Here is a 15,241-nt window from a genome sequence, read left to right as displayed (position 1 = left end):
TTCAAGAAACCAGTCTTCAGTTTGGGCATATTGCAATTTAGAGTACAAATATTTAAGGAAGCAACCCATTTGGCAGGCTCTCATTCCACGTTTCTGGGAACCGAGTTGTAGACTGTCACTGCTTGAGAGGGAAAAAAGTTGCCACCTCAGTAGGGCTGAGCTGAAAGCAGAGTCTAGCAGTTGCTAGTTTTTGAGAAGGCTCGGAGTACTAGTTGTGACATGGTTAAGCATCCCTCACTAGTCTTCCACTCAAGAACACAGCCTCCGAGGGCTGCTTTTCACTAAAAAAAATTGGGTGGAAATGTTACAAGCATTTGCAGGCAACTTCTGTTTTGCTTCCTGCTTTCCTATTTACTTGCTTATTTGATCATTTTTTTATTGGATCGCCTATTCATCTAGTACGTATAAGTCACATTGCACCTTGTCTCAGTAGTTGAAAATAGATGCATGTGGGTTATGTTCCCTCAGATCTCCCATCTCCTCCCGTTCCTTTTCCAAACTAGATTTTCTGCAGGGTTAGTCAGTACTTTTAAAATGTCAGGGTTTTTATCTGCAAAGTAGAAATAATCATGACTTACTTGTTGGATGGATAATGGAAATGAGGACTATAAAGTATTTGTGTATCTTAAAAGCAGTAGAACCATTAATAATGCTGTCCTAGAAACCAGACAGTTCAGCATTTAATTATTATAGCTGAGGTTGAAAAATGTGCTGATAAGTATATACATGCAAGCTGCCGAATGTGCTGTGTACAACCCAACTATCAGTTCAGTTCATTTATTCATTGCTGGCATCCACCTGCTTATTTTCTGGCATCATAAAAGAGATTTTATGGAAAGCTGAAGAGCAGTTCTGTGCAGCCAACCAGTTTTTAAAGGACACAGGGCAATGTATGGGGCAGCATTCACCTTTAGACATACCAGAGGTACCACAGGAGAAGGCAGGATACTTTAGGGGAGGTGATCAATCTGTTCCTTTTTTCATAATTTCACATCTAGCTTTTTGGCTTCTGAAGGACCCAAGTGGGACCGTTTCTTTTCCACTTCCATTTGCAGGCTCTGCTCACATTTGCCTTAGACAAAATTATTTGGAAGGTAAATGAGAGTAAATTGTTTGTGTCCTTGCCTTTCACTGGATTGTTGATTCCAGTAGCTTTCAGGCACTCTATGAGATCTGGTCCCTGTCACATTCATTATTCAGTCTCTGTTTTCAGTTGCCCCATGCTTCCAAATCTCACTTTCTTCAAAGAGCTCTTCAGTGGTCTCACCAACTGTGACTTCTCCTTCACTGCTGTCAGAGCTGTTTGTTCTGGCCTTGGATCTCCATGTGGGGCTGAGCTCCACACTGCAGCACGTTCTCTGCTTTGTCACCTGCATGCTCTGAGGCGGAGAGATTTCCAAGGAGTGCTGCTTCTTGGATTTCTTTGGACACCTTCCCAGCAGCTTGATCTTCTCCCATGGCAGACAAACAAAGGGGTATGCCAGCAGGAAACGAGACCATTGCTTATGCAGTTCAGCTTTCACCTGGACAACAGAGACACAGTAAGTCAGGTGAGAATTCTTCAGCAGGGTTTTGCAAATTCTGCACTGTGAATCCAGGGACATTCAGTACTCAGCCTGCAGAGCAGGCACAGAGATAAGCCCTTTTCACCATGCTCCAGACCTTCTTGAAGCAGCACTCTGCAGAACATTCAGTCATCCTACAGAAGGAAGCCCTGACTGCCAAGGAAAGCACAAGTAGAAATCCATAGGAATACTCTTAGGGTTCTGGGACCATTGCACAGTATCTGAAGTGTGACCCACAATGAGTGGGCAGCCACTGCACATGAACTGATACTTCAAACATCTTGCAGTGGCTCCAGATCTATTTTGCACCTGTCATTGCCCTGCTACTTTGGCCGCTTTCACATGCCGGTAAGCCCCCGGAAAACTGCGCAAAACTCACGGCATGATGGTGTCTTCATAGTGCGATTTCTCATCATGATCCTGTTTATTGGTGCGATTTCTGACATCATCGTGCCTTTAAACAGGATCATGACGGGAAATCGCGCTATGACGATGCCATTGTGCCATAAGTTTTGCATGATTTTCTGGGGGCTTATCGGCATGTGGAAATGGCCATTCTATGTACTGTTTACATGATGTATACAAGCCAACATCAAGAAGAACACTATTACAGTATTTGGGCAAGAGTACCCAGATACATGTAGCTAGTTATCATTTCAATGTCTTTGATATGATTTTACATTGCAGAAGAAATTGTAAACATTCATTCATGTTGTTGTCTCCCTTACAAGTCTATTCTCCCACATACTTTCTCTCCCACACATCCTTCTTTTATACTACTTATCAATCACGAACAACTGTACTTTAACTCCTCCCTGTTGATTGTTGATCTTTATAGGTAAGTGTTTACAGTTTCCTGAAGAACCAACATAACATGGTATAGACTTTTTTTAAAAAGTGGCACAGGGGTGTGTATTCCAGGCTAAAATAATACTTAATTTTGATTCATTCAAATTTTGTTGCAAAACAGTGCAGGAAACCCACCCCCCTAAATCCTAATTTTCCATGCCTCCTGGTCTGCTTCGACATCATTTTATTTTAAACTTGAAAAGGCTTCTTTTCTGTGTGGTCCCAGCCTTATCAGGGATCGTGTAATGAACATGATGCCGCCACAGTTTCAGGTAGCCAATCAGGTCTGATTACGTGATGATGTCACTGAGGGAATTCAAAGCCCTCACCCTCACTTAGTGGAGGTGGGGGAACAATGGAAACCATGCCCAGCCAACTGGGCTGAGATTACAGTCCTGTTGGGCTGGTTGCTTGCTTGCCTACCAGACTACACATCAAGACATTTGCCCTGATCCTGTAGGGTATGGTATCTTAGGAATGATCTTGAGTCTGATTAAGGAGTGAATGAAGAGAGTTTATTCAGGAACTACAACTTTGATAGAAAGTGGAGAAACAGAATAGATACCAACTACCTCACAAAACAGGGAGAGAGGGACTTTCGGGAAGAAGCAGGAAGTAGCCTAAGAATACCAATCTGGAGACATGCAAGATGGACAGAATAGAGGAGGAAAGAAGGATCCCATCCTGGCACCTATCTAAGAGCCAAGCTACAAGTGATGCCTGACACAGGTTGGACACTTGTCAGCTTCCCTCAAGTTTTGATGGGAAATGTAGGCGTTCTGGTCTTGCAGCTCGGCTCTCCATTTAATTGAAGTTTATAGAGAGGCAGTCTCTGGGAGGGAGAACATGCAGTCAGGAGAGGAGTGCAGGCATTGGATTCTCACCGGGCGCCCCCCTTCCCCTCCGCTGAGTATGTGGGGGGGGGCGGTTCTGTAAACTTCAATAAAATGGAGAGCCAAGCTGCAAGACCAGAACGCCTACATTTGCCATCAAAACTTGAGGGAAGCTGACAAGTGTCCAACCTGTGTCAGGCGTCACTTGTAGCTTGGCTCTGTCAGATTTGCTGCCCTCTGCAGGTATCCTGTGTCTTCTGCCTTCTCTGTAGACAAGACATTGTTTTTCCAACAGATGCAGCTTTAGTCATGCCCAATTATGTACAATTAGTTATGGCAAAATTGGGATGGTAATGGCCTGCTGAGTGTGTATCTCATCAAAAATAATCTAGTGCAGGTGGAATACTGCATCTGCCCTGCATTTCTCTCAATGTATCTGAGTAAGACAACTCCATCCGTATTCTGCCTCATATAATCAACTATGTGTGACTTGATCAGGGACAGGGAATGTCAGCCCAGTTGCTTTGGCCAGAGAGATGCCATCTTTTTTCACACCTTTTGATAAATAACTGTGAAAAATCACCAGAAAATGTGCTGCGTTTTGTGGCCTATAACAGTGCTCATGAAATATACCCCTCCCAGCTGTAGCTCTATTCCAATCTGCTGCAGAACTTGACAGGCTGAGACTTCTCATGAACTGAGGAATTCAAAGGCAACATGTCAGCCTGTTGCTTGACACTACAGACAGGGGCATCTGATCAAAAGTTAATCCATTCACAACACACTCTCCTGGCCTATTTCAAGAAACAAACAAACTGTTTCTGTGTGCTCTTCTCCTTAACTACCCCAAAGAACATTGTGGAAATTTTTTGCACCTTTTAAATCAGAAAATAACCTTCCCATAATAAAACCCAGAAGACCACAAAGAACACTACCCAGCCTGAGCTACAGGCTGTACCTGCTAGTCAGTCCTATTCTGGGAAAAACAAATGGTACAGGCACCTTCTTTAATGTTTTTTTGTGCCTTGGTGATAGCGTTTCTGGCTTGTTTCCATTAATGCTGTTCATACATTTGTTAGCAACAAGGATATCACCATTTTAACGTACCTCCCCATTAGAAAAACAGTACAAAAGTGCTACGAGAAATCCCTGGAAGAGAAAAAAAAGATAAATTAGATTTGATTGGAATTTGCCAAAATATAATTCAACTCTGAGCTTATACAATTACATAATATTGTTCCTAAAAGCACTTGAAACCTGAGCCATCAAGCTGCCAAATTGAACATTAATACAACTAATTTTATTTTGCTGAAGAATGGTCTTTGACTCAGAAGAACCATATGACAAAGCATCAAACCCATGCCAATATCCAGTAATTCATTTTATTTCTCCTTTAACAGTTTTGCCCAAGGAACTGTCTGATTTGCAGTTTTGAACCACTAAATTGGATCCAGTTAAATAGATCACTCCCACCTGGGCTGTGCTTTTCCCATTAGATTGTGTAGAAATAATTAGAGGCTAAGGTTTAGATCAAAATTACATTCACTCTGCTGAAATTATCTCTTCCGAGAATGTACGTGTGAGGTTTTGAGAAGCATCAATTTTAGACAACTTCCCAACATACCTTCTACCAGGGCTTTTTTTCAGGGGGAACGTGGGGGAACGGAGTTCCAGAACCTCTTGAAAATGGTCACATGGCTGGTGGGCCCGCCCCCTGATCTCCAGACAGAGGGGAGTTGAGATTGACCTCCACGCCGCTCAGCGGTGCGGAGGGCAATCTAAACTCCCCTCTGTCTGGAGATCAGGGGGTGGGCCCACCAGCCATGTGACCATTTTCTCCAAGGGCAACCCACTGAGTTCCACCACCTCTTTTCCCAGAAAAAAAGCCCTGCCTTCTACTATCTATCTATCTATCTATCTATCTATCTATCTATCTATCTATCTATCTATCTATCTATCTATCTATCTATCTATCTATCTATCTATCTATCTATCTATCTATCTATCTATCTATCTATCTATCTATCTATCTATCTATCTATCTATCTATCTATCTATCTATCTATCTATCTATCTATCTATCTATCTATCTATCCTCTGCCTTTCTCACTGAGATTCACGGCAGATTACACAGAGCAAGTGAAATACAATATATTCAACAGTTAGGATATTCACTGAGCAAAGTACAATAATGAACAACAGTTAGGACATTCAGTGAAACATACGGTATGGTATGGTATGGTATGGTATGGTATGGTATGGTATGGTATGGTATGGTATGGTATGGTATGGTATGGTATGGTATGGTAGCAGAAAATCTGAAAAGCAGAAAGCAAGCATGGAGATGAAATCTCTCTGAAACAAAGCATAACTAATTTACATGACATGTTTAACAACGTGGAACGACGTGGAAACTCCCTATGTAGGTGCCTACATAGACAGTACCCAAAAGTATAGTCCTTGTCCCTGTCAAGGAATCTCTCTTTGAGCTATTTCTTATGACACAGCCCTATAATCTGGGTAGAAAGCCCTTCCGAATGATTAAGTTTTGCATAGTTTGCAGGAAGCCCGGGAGAGTGGGAGCCTTCCTGACCTCCTCAGGCAGGCCATTCCATAAGGTGGAGGCTACCACCCAGAAAGCACGTGTATGGACAGCTGTTGGTTTTGCCAAACTGTAGGGCAGTATCTGCCGAAAGCACTGTTCAGGTGAGTGAAGCTGCCGGAGTGAAACATAGGGGCAGAGGCGGCTGCACAGATATGAATAGTCAAGGCTATGAAGGGCTTTGAATGTGATAGTCATGACCTTGAACTGAGCTTTGTAACTGATGGAAGCCAATGAAGTGACTGCAGAATGGGGGTGACATGCATGCTCCATCTAGCTCCTGAGAGTAAATGAGCTGCAGCGTTCTGCACCAGCTGAAGTCTCTGAGTTGACTTTGAGGGGAGACCAATGTATAGTGAATTACAGTAGTCTATTCTCAATGTTACCATTGCATGAATCAAGGCGACCAGATTGGCCGTGTCAAGGAGGTTAGTCTGAGTTGTGAGAACACCTTTGTTGCAGCTGCATTTACATGCTTCTCTTGCAGCAGTGATGGGTCTAGTAGAACTCCTAGGCTCATAACTGAGTCAGTCAGGGTTAACTGAATCCCAGCAAAGGTCGGAAACACAACGTCCTTCAAGATCTCTGCTTTACCAACAAGCATCACTTCTGTCTTGTCTGGGTTCAATTTCAGTTTGTCTCTTTTACCTAATTGATAATAGCTGTCAAGCAGTGACTCAGTACCTCTACTGCATCACCAAGGGATTTGGATAGCAAGATATAGAGCTGTGTATCATCTGCATATTAATGGCATCCAGTTGTACAGCTACGCATGAGTTATCCTAAAGGCTTTACATATAGATTGGTAAGGCTTTACATATAGGTTGATACAGGGGGATAAAATTGTGCCTTATACATGTAAAAAAATTAATCCGCTCTGAACAATCCATATGGGACTAATGTGAATCTGACTTCAGTACACAGGGTTTTTGTTAGCAGTTGCGGTCAGGACATCTAAAATTTAAACAACTTGTACTGAGACAGAGGTTTGAAAGACTGCATCTCTTTACTTACTTGATATGTTTCCTGCTTTGGGACCAACACATCTCCAAGTAAATTTGAAATTCTGTTTGCTAGTACATAATGAACCCACTGTGAAACTCTGTTACTTCTGTAAATTTCACACAACTACAATTTCAATCAGGGCCACAGGGCAAGGGAAGAAGAAATTTAACCCTTCAAGCCCCCTGCTCAGTTTCACTAACTGAAACTAGGATTTGTATGATGTTATTAGCATTTGAAGGTAAAAATAAACAGGCTTTTTAAGAACATGGATTGGATCCATCGCTAGAAGGCACTGACAATCATAGATTTTCCCTGAATGTCATTCTGCCCGGCATTCGACCTCCAGGAAATTCATGGGTTCATAGTACCACATGCAGTAATATCCACTCCGGTTCATGGGTTAGGAGGAGGAGGAAGTGAAATTGCCATTTTTGCCTCTACTGTCAGCAAAGCTCCAATGACAGGAGATGGAGAATGGAACGGGTTTGCCCCTTTCCCTCTCCCCAGTATACATCATGACTTGTGTGGTTATTGCTTTATGCAAGTCCTGGAACCCTGGAAATCAATGTACTTTGGGCTGGGAATGGCTACTGAGGGAACAGGAAAGCAGGGAAGATTCAAGATCCTTGTGCAAAGATCCCTGATCCTTTCACTAGAGATTTGCTGGATCCATCCCATAGTGTGGTTAGTCCTGATTCAGTATATATTCAACTAGACCAGTTGAAAGCAGCATCCAGAGTGCAGAAGAACAAATTCCAGATGCTCCAAGGTTCCAGAATGGCCTTCTAGAATCCTGAGGTGGAAGGAGCATGAAAGAGGTAATTGTACTGAAGGTTTAGCAAGAAGCAAATGGACAGCAGAGTTCATGCAACTGTGTACAGATGCCATGGGCAGTGGATGCCAGTTAGATATGAGCAAGGCCAAGAGCCTAGCGGGGCACAAAGGGTTAGTCAGTAAGACCCTCCATATGTGTTTGGCCTTTACTGTGGGCATTTCATTACACCAGGAAAACCCCTGATGCAAGTAGAAACACTTCCCACTGAATTCATTAGGAGCAAAAAACCTGCCATCTTCCATTATTCAAACACAACTCACGGCTTAGCCCAGGATAAGGTCAAGTCTGTACACAGCCATAGCTTCCTGTAGCACTATATAAACTACAGGTAGGGCACTCATAGCCCAGGCAACAGGGCATGTAGCCCAGGGCTATATCTCCACAGCCTCATGTTGAGCACACTTAGAACAGACATGCACATTGTGGTGAAGGAAACTCTAGAGAAAAGGCACTTAGCACAAAAAGGGAACCCTTTGTATGGAGGAGGAAAACTAACATTGTTCCAGCATATTGCTTACTTCTTCCCTGTTCCCTTGATGCAGCATTTCAGGAAGTGTTTTGGGCAGCAGTGGAGGGAGGGAACTGAGAAAAATGGGCAGCAACTGTCCATAGAAACATTTCAATGGATCCAAGGCGTTTTATTTACTTTTACAGCCACATATTCATCTGATAAGTCAGATCTGATAAGGTACAAATAGAGTAATGGTTGTTGTGGGGACCACGGCAATACAGCCCGGAAAACCCACAACAACCATCGTTCTCCGGCCGTGAAAGCCTTCGACAATACATCGACAATACATACAAATAGAGCAGCTTAGAAAGTTGAAAGCTTGCTAGTGTAATCCTAAGCAGAGCTACACCCTTTAATTAAAGATAATGGACTGAGGGTGTTTCTGCACAAGACTTCTGACATGTGTTCTTCACATGTTGGGAGATGCTGGTAATGTTAGCCGAGAAGCCGAGGGCAGAGTCTTTGCCCTGCCACCCTCGCTGTTCAAAACTTTGAATTAACCTAGCCCTGGCAGGACAAAGGCTCCAGAAGAGGAGACAGGTCAGCACACCAGAGGTGGCGGAGGGCTGTGAGAGAATCTATCTTCTCTGGAGCGATCTCTTCCGGCTCTGTCATTTAAAACTACGCTTCTTGGCTAACATTGCGTCTCGTGGCACTTGAGGTGTCTCCTGTACAGAGACTCTAAGAAGGGTGTGACTCTGCTTAGAATTGCACTGTTTGTTACTAGGGAAGAGGTGAAGAAAGTTATCAGTAAAATTAATAATTAGGTATTAACTTTGCTGAATACATTGCTAGGTCCCTTTACTGCCATTAGGTCCCTTTCCTGCAAGCTGTGATCAAGGGGAAACTGCCAGGATCTTGGGAAAAGGCAAATGTTATATTAATCTAGGGGTGTGCATCGAATAAATCGGTGTACTGGGAATCCAATCAATATCAGCATTCCAAATATTGAGGTCCAAAAATACCAGTATTTTATTTGGATCTGGCTTTTGGAGGGGATTCCAAAAATAACTGGGTCCATTATTTCATATAGCGGACTCCAGCGGAGTCGAGGGAAACGATACCAAAACTGCAGTGGAATGAGGGCTGCCTGTCTTCTAAAGACCTCCACAAGTTTCAAGAAAATTGGGTCAAGGGGTTCAATTCTATGGGTTCAACCTGGCAATTCAACCTGGAAAAAAGCACACCCTCCTCACCATGAAGCTACAGCTTGTTTTTTCCCTCTGCTTTTCAGAGGTTTCCCAGGCCAAGGAGGAAGAGAGAGGGAAGCGACTCACAGACAAATGGAACTGCATTGTCACATGACAGGCAGCCCTCCTCTGCAGTTTTGGAAAGATTTCCCCATGTATTTGGACTGCGAAGAAACTATGCATACTGATGAAATCCAACTCCAAATTTTTGGACAACTCCTCGTCATGACTGTCTGGCAATGACCAGAGAGAAAAACGGAAACCATTTTAGCTTCATGCCTCTCAACTCCACTTTCTTTTCAGTATGCTTCAGGATAATGTCAACATTATTCAAGGAGACCAATCCAAAAAGATCCTTATAATATTGACCAGAAAGTACCTCTGACACTTTTACCAACTGACTTGCCTCCATAGTAGCTTTTAAGTCAGATGGGGGCTGAGAGTCTTTATCAGCAAAGAAACATGTAAAAGACATGCTGTTAGACTCAATATGATTTTTCCACCAACAGCACTATAGCCATCTCACAGCCGTCTTGAACAAGAGAAACCAGTGAGCAGGGCTCACTTGAGGGTAGCAAAGGGCACATAGGAGTGATTCTATCAATTATCTCTGAGACTTGGAATTCCAGGCTCCCAGCTCAACAGAAGTGTTATCCCTGAGATTCTCAAAATCCCCCAAAGCTTTCTGGAAACCAACTGGATCCATTAGTCTCCAAGAGCAGACCTTCTTAATTGGTCCTTGGCCCCTGCAGATGGGAAGCACAAAGAACAACTGGGACTTCAGCGGAAATGGTTTGGTCACAAGAAGGTAACATCCTGACAATCCGTGTAATCCTAAAAAGAGTTACTCCAGTCTAAGACCATTTAAAACAAAGGGTTTAGATCGAGGGAACTCTGTTTAGGATTGCAGTGAATGTCACCTAAGCATGAATGTTGAAGCCCCTGTCCACTCCCTGAACAACCACCCTGGAGGTGTTCAAGATCATCAGACCTGAGACTACTTCTGCAAGTCCAACCAAGGCTCCCACTGATGTGTAAGGTACATGCTACACCTTAAAACTTGAAAAGAAACATTAATAAAAAGTTGTATCAGAAGTATTTAATGTATTTTAAGTTACAGATTATATTATATAGAAAGAGTTATAGATTATGCATATAGAGAGATGTCCTTTTCTTTAATGGGTTTCATTCATTTTTGGCCTTTAATATAAATATATTGGAAGTCAGACATGAGGCTGACTCAAAACCATTGTTAGTGTGAATGGAAGATACTTTTGCCTGCACAAAGGAAGGTAAATGATTTCCATGCTTCCCCACCCTCTCAACTTTAGTCCCCTTCTGTGCTGTATCCCACACCATTCCTGAAGGTCCCTCTGAGGCTGTAGCAAGAAGAGAAAGAGAAATCCCTGTTCTGTAAATAAAACTCTGAGCACGGTTCTTTAGATCTTACTCTTTGGTGATTATAAATTATCATTAGACCCATTAACCATACTTCTTTATAACTTGAATGGGAAGGCCAAGATATGACACAATGAATTTATTATACATCCGTATGCAGCCAGGATTAACTTGGCACCAAACTGGAAAAAGGCAACCTCTCCTAAGAGTGGTTGGAAAAGATACGGCAAATAGCTGAGATGATAAAAGTGACAAATTGATATTAGGGTCAGAGAGGGATGCCAGGCAGATAATAAGTTTCCATTGTGCTGGGCACTGTTTATTCCATACTAGAACGAGAGGTTTGATTATTCTATTGAACTGTATAATCTCTTTTCCTTGTTGTGAAATACTACACCCCCTCCTTTTTCCCCCCTATGGTTTGGGTGTTTTATTTTTTACTTTTTCTCATACGTAGTCTGTTACATTTAAAATAAAATTGGTATTTAAAGCATCTATTTATCCTGAAAACTTACATGAAAAGAACTCATCGTCAGATGTACGAAGAGTTTTATTTGCCTGGAAAGCCCTTTGACTTGTTCATCAATTATGAAGAAAAAGACAATCTCATGAATCCCAAGTAATGGTATTAACACCAGAGTTGATCTTGCCAGCCTTAAAATAAAATAAAATTGTAAGTTATATAACCTTGAGGCAAAACCGATCAAGAAACCAAGACGGATACAATATAATAATATAATCATTTCTATTTCACTCTTTCTACCAGAGGTGATTACAACTACTTCAAAAACAATATAAATAGCTTTAAAATACTCACACAATATATTAAAATATTGGCTGATTCTGCACATGTTGGATAATGCACTTCCAAACCTCTTTATAGATCATTTGGAATGGATTTTTTCATGTGCGGAACAAAAAATCCACCTCAAACGATTGATAAAGTGCATTGAAAGTGCATTATCCAATGTGTGCAGAATTTCAAATAATAAATAATCTGGCTAAACAAGTATGTCTTTGTTGACTGACTCTAGAGATTTACTTGGTGCAAGCTGAATATTGTTTCAGGTGGGGGGGGGGATATAGAAAGCCAGTATGATATAGTGGTTAGAGTGCTAGATTAAGATATTGGAGACCCAGGTTTGAATACCTACCCTGCCATGGGAGCTCACTGGGTCACCTTGGGACAATCATATTCCCTCAGCCTAACCTATCTCACAGTGTTGTTCTGAAGATAAAATGGAGGAGAGGACAATGATGTAAGTCTGGCAACCAGGGAGAGACTGGAGGGGGAAAAACATAGGGAGGTGGTAGTTGGAAAATCCAGATGTGACATCACGTTTCTCTAGGAATTGGTGAAATCTCTGTGGTAAAACCATAGAGTTATCAGCGATTCTGAGAGAGGACTGACATCACTTCTTGGAGGGAACCAGAAGTGACATCAGTCCTTTTTAGAAATCACTGAAAATGCTATGGTTTTATCACAGAGTTTTGACCAAGTCCTAGAGAGGCATGACATCAGCCAACAGCAGTTTTAAAAATTATATTTTTCTTTTACCGCTGCTCAGTGTCATCTGGGTGTGGGGAATACCTCACCAATGGACTAGTAACTGGTACCAACCCTGGAGACAGAAGGGAATGGCTATGTAGGAAATGAGTTTAGCTCATTTCCTGGGGCAGCTAATATGAAAAACTGAGTGGGTCAATTCAGTACAGAGTGGTGTTATACTTGAGAGCTCTTGGGCTGTAGCAGCAGCCACCCCAGGAAGGGAAGAACTGGATTACAGTGTCTCTGAACTTAATCCTCTGTCCATGGCTGATGGGAGCAAAAGGAGGGCTCACCTCACTGTGAGGGAGATGTCTTCCTTTCTCCCTTACCCCAGCAGTTCCTTTTGGGTTCTCCAAAATCATATCCTGAAAACTTTTTCAACCTGGGCAAAGATTAGTAATAATTTTTATCTTCATTATTTCGGAGAAAACTGGAATGCTACATGGAGTCCCCTATCCTTAATTTCAAGACAGATGTACATGTTAATGGAATTTCTTATTTTCCTGTCTAACGTTCTTTTAAAAATGTCAGTTCCTCCTTGCAAAAGTGACTGCAAATTACTGTAAAATTCTGTTTTGAGTTTTAAAGAGTGCTGCCAGAGGCTAAACAGATTGGTACAAATCTAGGAACTTAATGCCTACCTGAATTTGTAATCATGGAAATTCATTTGCTGGGCTTTAAGTTTCGAAAGCAGCAGCTTTAGAATTTTTAAGAAGATACAGAAGTTAACCTTCAAAGAGAAAAACACACCTTAGTTAGTTTCAGTTAATGCAGTGAGTGTTTTCCTTCCTATCCATCTGTCAATAGACAGAGAAAAGCTGTTAAAGATAGAACTATGATAAATTTAAAAAGCACAAACTAAACTTCTGAATGTATAAAGAGGTATTTTTAATTTTATATAAGCAACTTCAGCTGCCACTGCCTTGGTTTATTCTGTATTTTTTTTCCAAGTCGACAAGTTCTGATCCAAGCTAGCCACAGCTGCTGGAGGAAAAGGAAGCACTATTTGAGAAGGACACCAAAGATGTGCAACACACAACAGAACAGGTGAGTGCTGTTCACACATACAGCAGTCCAGCCTAACTGACACACCATTGAAGTTTGTTATCTCATCTATGTCCTTCACTTGCATCCTGTGCAGCATAGGGTCTTCACCATACATTATGCACAATTATGTACAACAAAAGCCAAGTAGCTCTTCCTAATCACGAGAGGTAGAGTGGAGGATTTAGAGCAGGGAAAACATAGGCATGGAGGAACGGGTGCTTCAACCATCCTTATTTCTCCAGTCCTCCGTGTGCCTCTTTGTCTCTATAGAATCCTATGGTGGGAAAACATCTTGGAAGGAAGGGGAAATTTGTTTCTAAGAAGCAGGCTCAAGTACTCCTTCGTCACAGCTGCTTTTCTGCTTCACATTCCTTTAGCAAAGCTGATTTTCCATAGGAAAAAATGGCTAGCACACATTTATAAAAGGACTCAAGCAGGACACTGGAGAGGCATCATATACATTTCAAGAAGGAAGGAGGGAGGGAAGAAAAGAAGGAAGGAAGGAATGGTGGTTGTCAACTGCAACTGCATTTAACACTCAAAATAGAACTGTTTTGATGCACATGTCGTGAACACTTCTAATAAGCTACAGTATAGAATGAAAATGCTGAATTAGCTGGAGTGTTGCAGTCTGAAAGGTATTCAAGTCACAGTGCAATCCGAAGCAGAGTTACACCAGTCTAAGCCCATTGAAATCAATGGGCTTAGACTGCAGTAACTCTGCTTATCAAGTGTACTATTGTCAAAGGAACTATGCTGGTTTAGGTATAAATGTGGCAGCTTAAGTAATTGGTGGATCACAGTCTTAAATATTTTGATTCTTTAAACAGGCCCTTTAAGGAAATCCTCCCATAGTTTTCATCCACCAGAGATTTCGGCAGACAAAATGGAGGGCAGTTTTTGTTGATCCTCTCTTCCTGCTCCAGACCTTTGGATGCCCCTTCATGGCTGTTCCTGGGGGATCCTTTGTCCTCCAGGAGCATCATTTTGATTAGCATTTGAAGGTGTAGCAGAAGCAGGGATGTACAAAGTCGCAGGTGGAAATCCTTTCTGAAATTATTGACGGACCATTGTCTTTTGCAATGCAATTACCATAAGAGAACTAAACACACATAAGATCTCTGCATTAATTGATTTACTTGCATGTAAGTTGGATTGCTTTTAATGGAATTTATAGTATATAGTCTCCTAAACCAAAAACATACACACATTGAAAAAATACTGTCTTTTTCATGTTTTCACAACCTGCTTGACTGTATCCCTGTCCTGCCTTTTGCCTTCCGCCTACATTTTTTCCAGTTCTTATATAAGCTTCTGCCTTTATCTTGCACATTGCAGAGATCAGCTAGTAATGGAAAGAGCTCAGTATCACTATTTTGTGAACAGACAATACAAAAGAACAAACTACCACAACTATGGGGCACATGAAACAAACAATAACAGGATCCTTACAGCAATAGAAAAAAATATGGGTCCACGAATGATCCACCAGAATGTCATGTTCCGATTTGTTGCCCAGCATCTAGAAAGGAAGACAAAACTAGAGCTATCATTTATGTTCTATATGTACAAATAGTATCGTTTAAAACAGAGCTTGTAATAGGACCTCTTAACCTGTTGCTATCATATTTTCTCTGATGGATTGGAAAACAAAAATACCATGGCCGTTTCCACACACCCTTAAAGGGACAGCCCACTCACCGAGTGCTGGTGGCTTTTCCCCAGGAATCCAGATGTCTCCATTTGCAAAACAGTTGCGGGCTGTTCGGCTTCCATTTTTTCTGCACCTTTTCTGGGAATGCACTTTCTATGGTCACAAAAAGCCCCCCCCCCAACCATGGAAGTCAAATGGCCCAC

The 15,241-nt window shown here is 41.9% G+C and overlaps 1 protein-coding gene across 1 annotated transcript in view; it reads right to left on the bottom strand.

Annotated features, from left to right (window-relative positions):
* Nucleotides 1–469: 469 nt before the first annotated feature.
* The window catches only part of GLP2R (glucagon like peptide 2 receptor), a 55,817-nt gene continuing 41,045 nt past the window's right edge, over nucleotides 470–15,241 (bottom strand). The window contains exons 9-13 of the mRNA XM_054978056.1: nucleotides 14,837–14,906; nucleotides 12,979–13,067; nucleotides 11,304–11,442; nucleotides 4,355–4,396; nucleotides 470–1,523 (exon numbers count right to left, since the gene is read on the bottom strand). Of these exons, the coding sequence (XP_054834031.1) occupies nucleotides 1,197–1,523; nucleotides 4,355–4,396; nucleotides 11,304–11,442; nucleotides 12,979–13,067; nucleotides 14,837–14,906 (667 nt within the window). The 3' untranslated portion in view covers nucleotides 470–1,196. The remainder of the gene's footprint in view (nucleotides 1,524–4,354; nucleotides 4,397–11,303; nucleotides 11,443–12,978; nucleotides 13,068–14,836; nucleotides 14,907–15,241) is intronic.

Source organism: Eublepharis macularius, chromosome 4 (assembly GCF_028583425.1).
Source record: "Eublepharis macularius isolate TG4126 chromosome 4, MPM_Emac_v1.0, whole genome shotgun sequence".
In the NCBI taxonomy this organism is placed as follows: Eukaryota; Metazoa; Chordata; class Lepidosauria; order Squamata; family Eublepharidae; genus Eublepharis; species Eublepharis macularius.
This window is presented reverse-complemented; position numbering and strand designations above follow the sequence as displayed.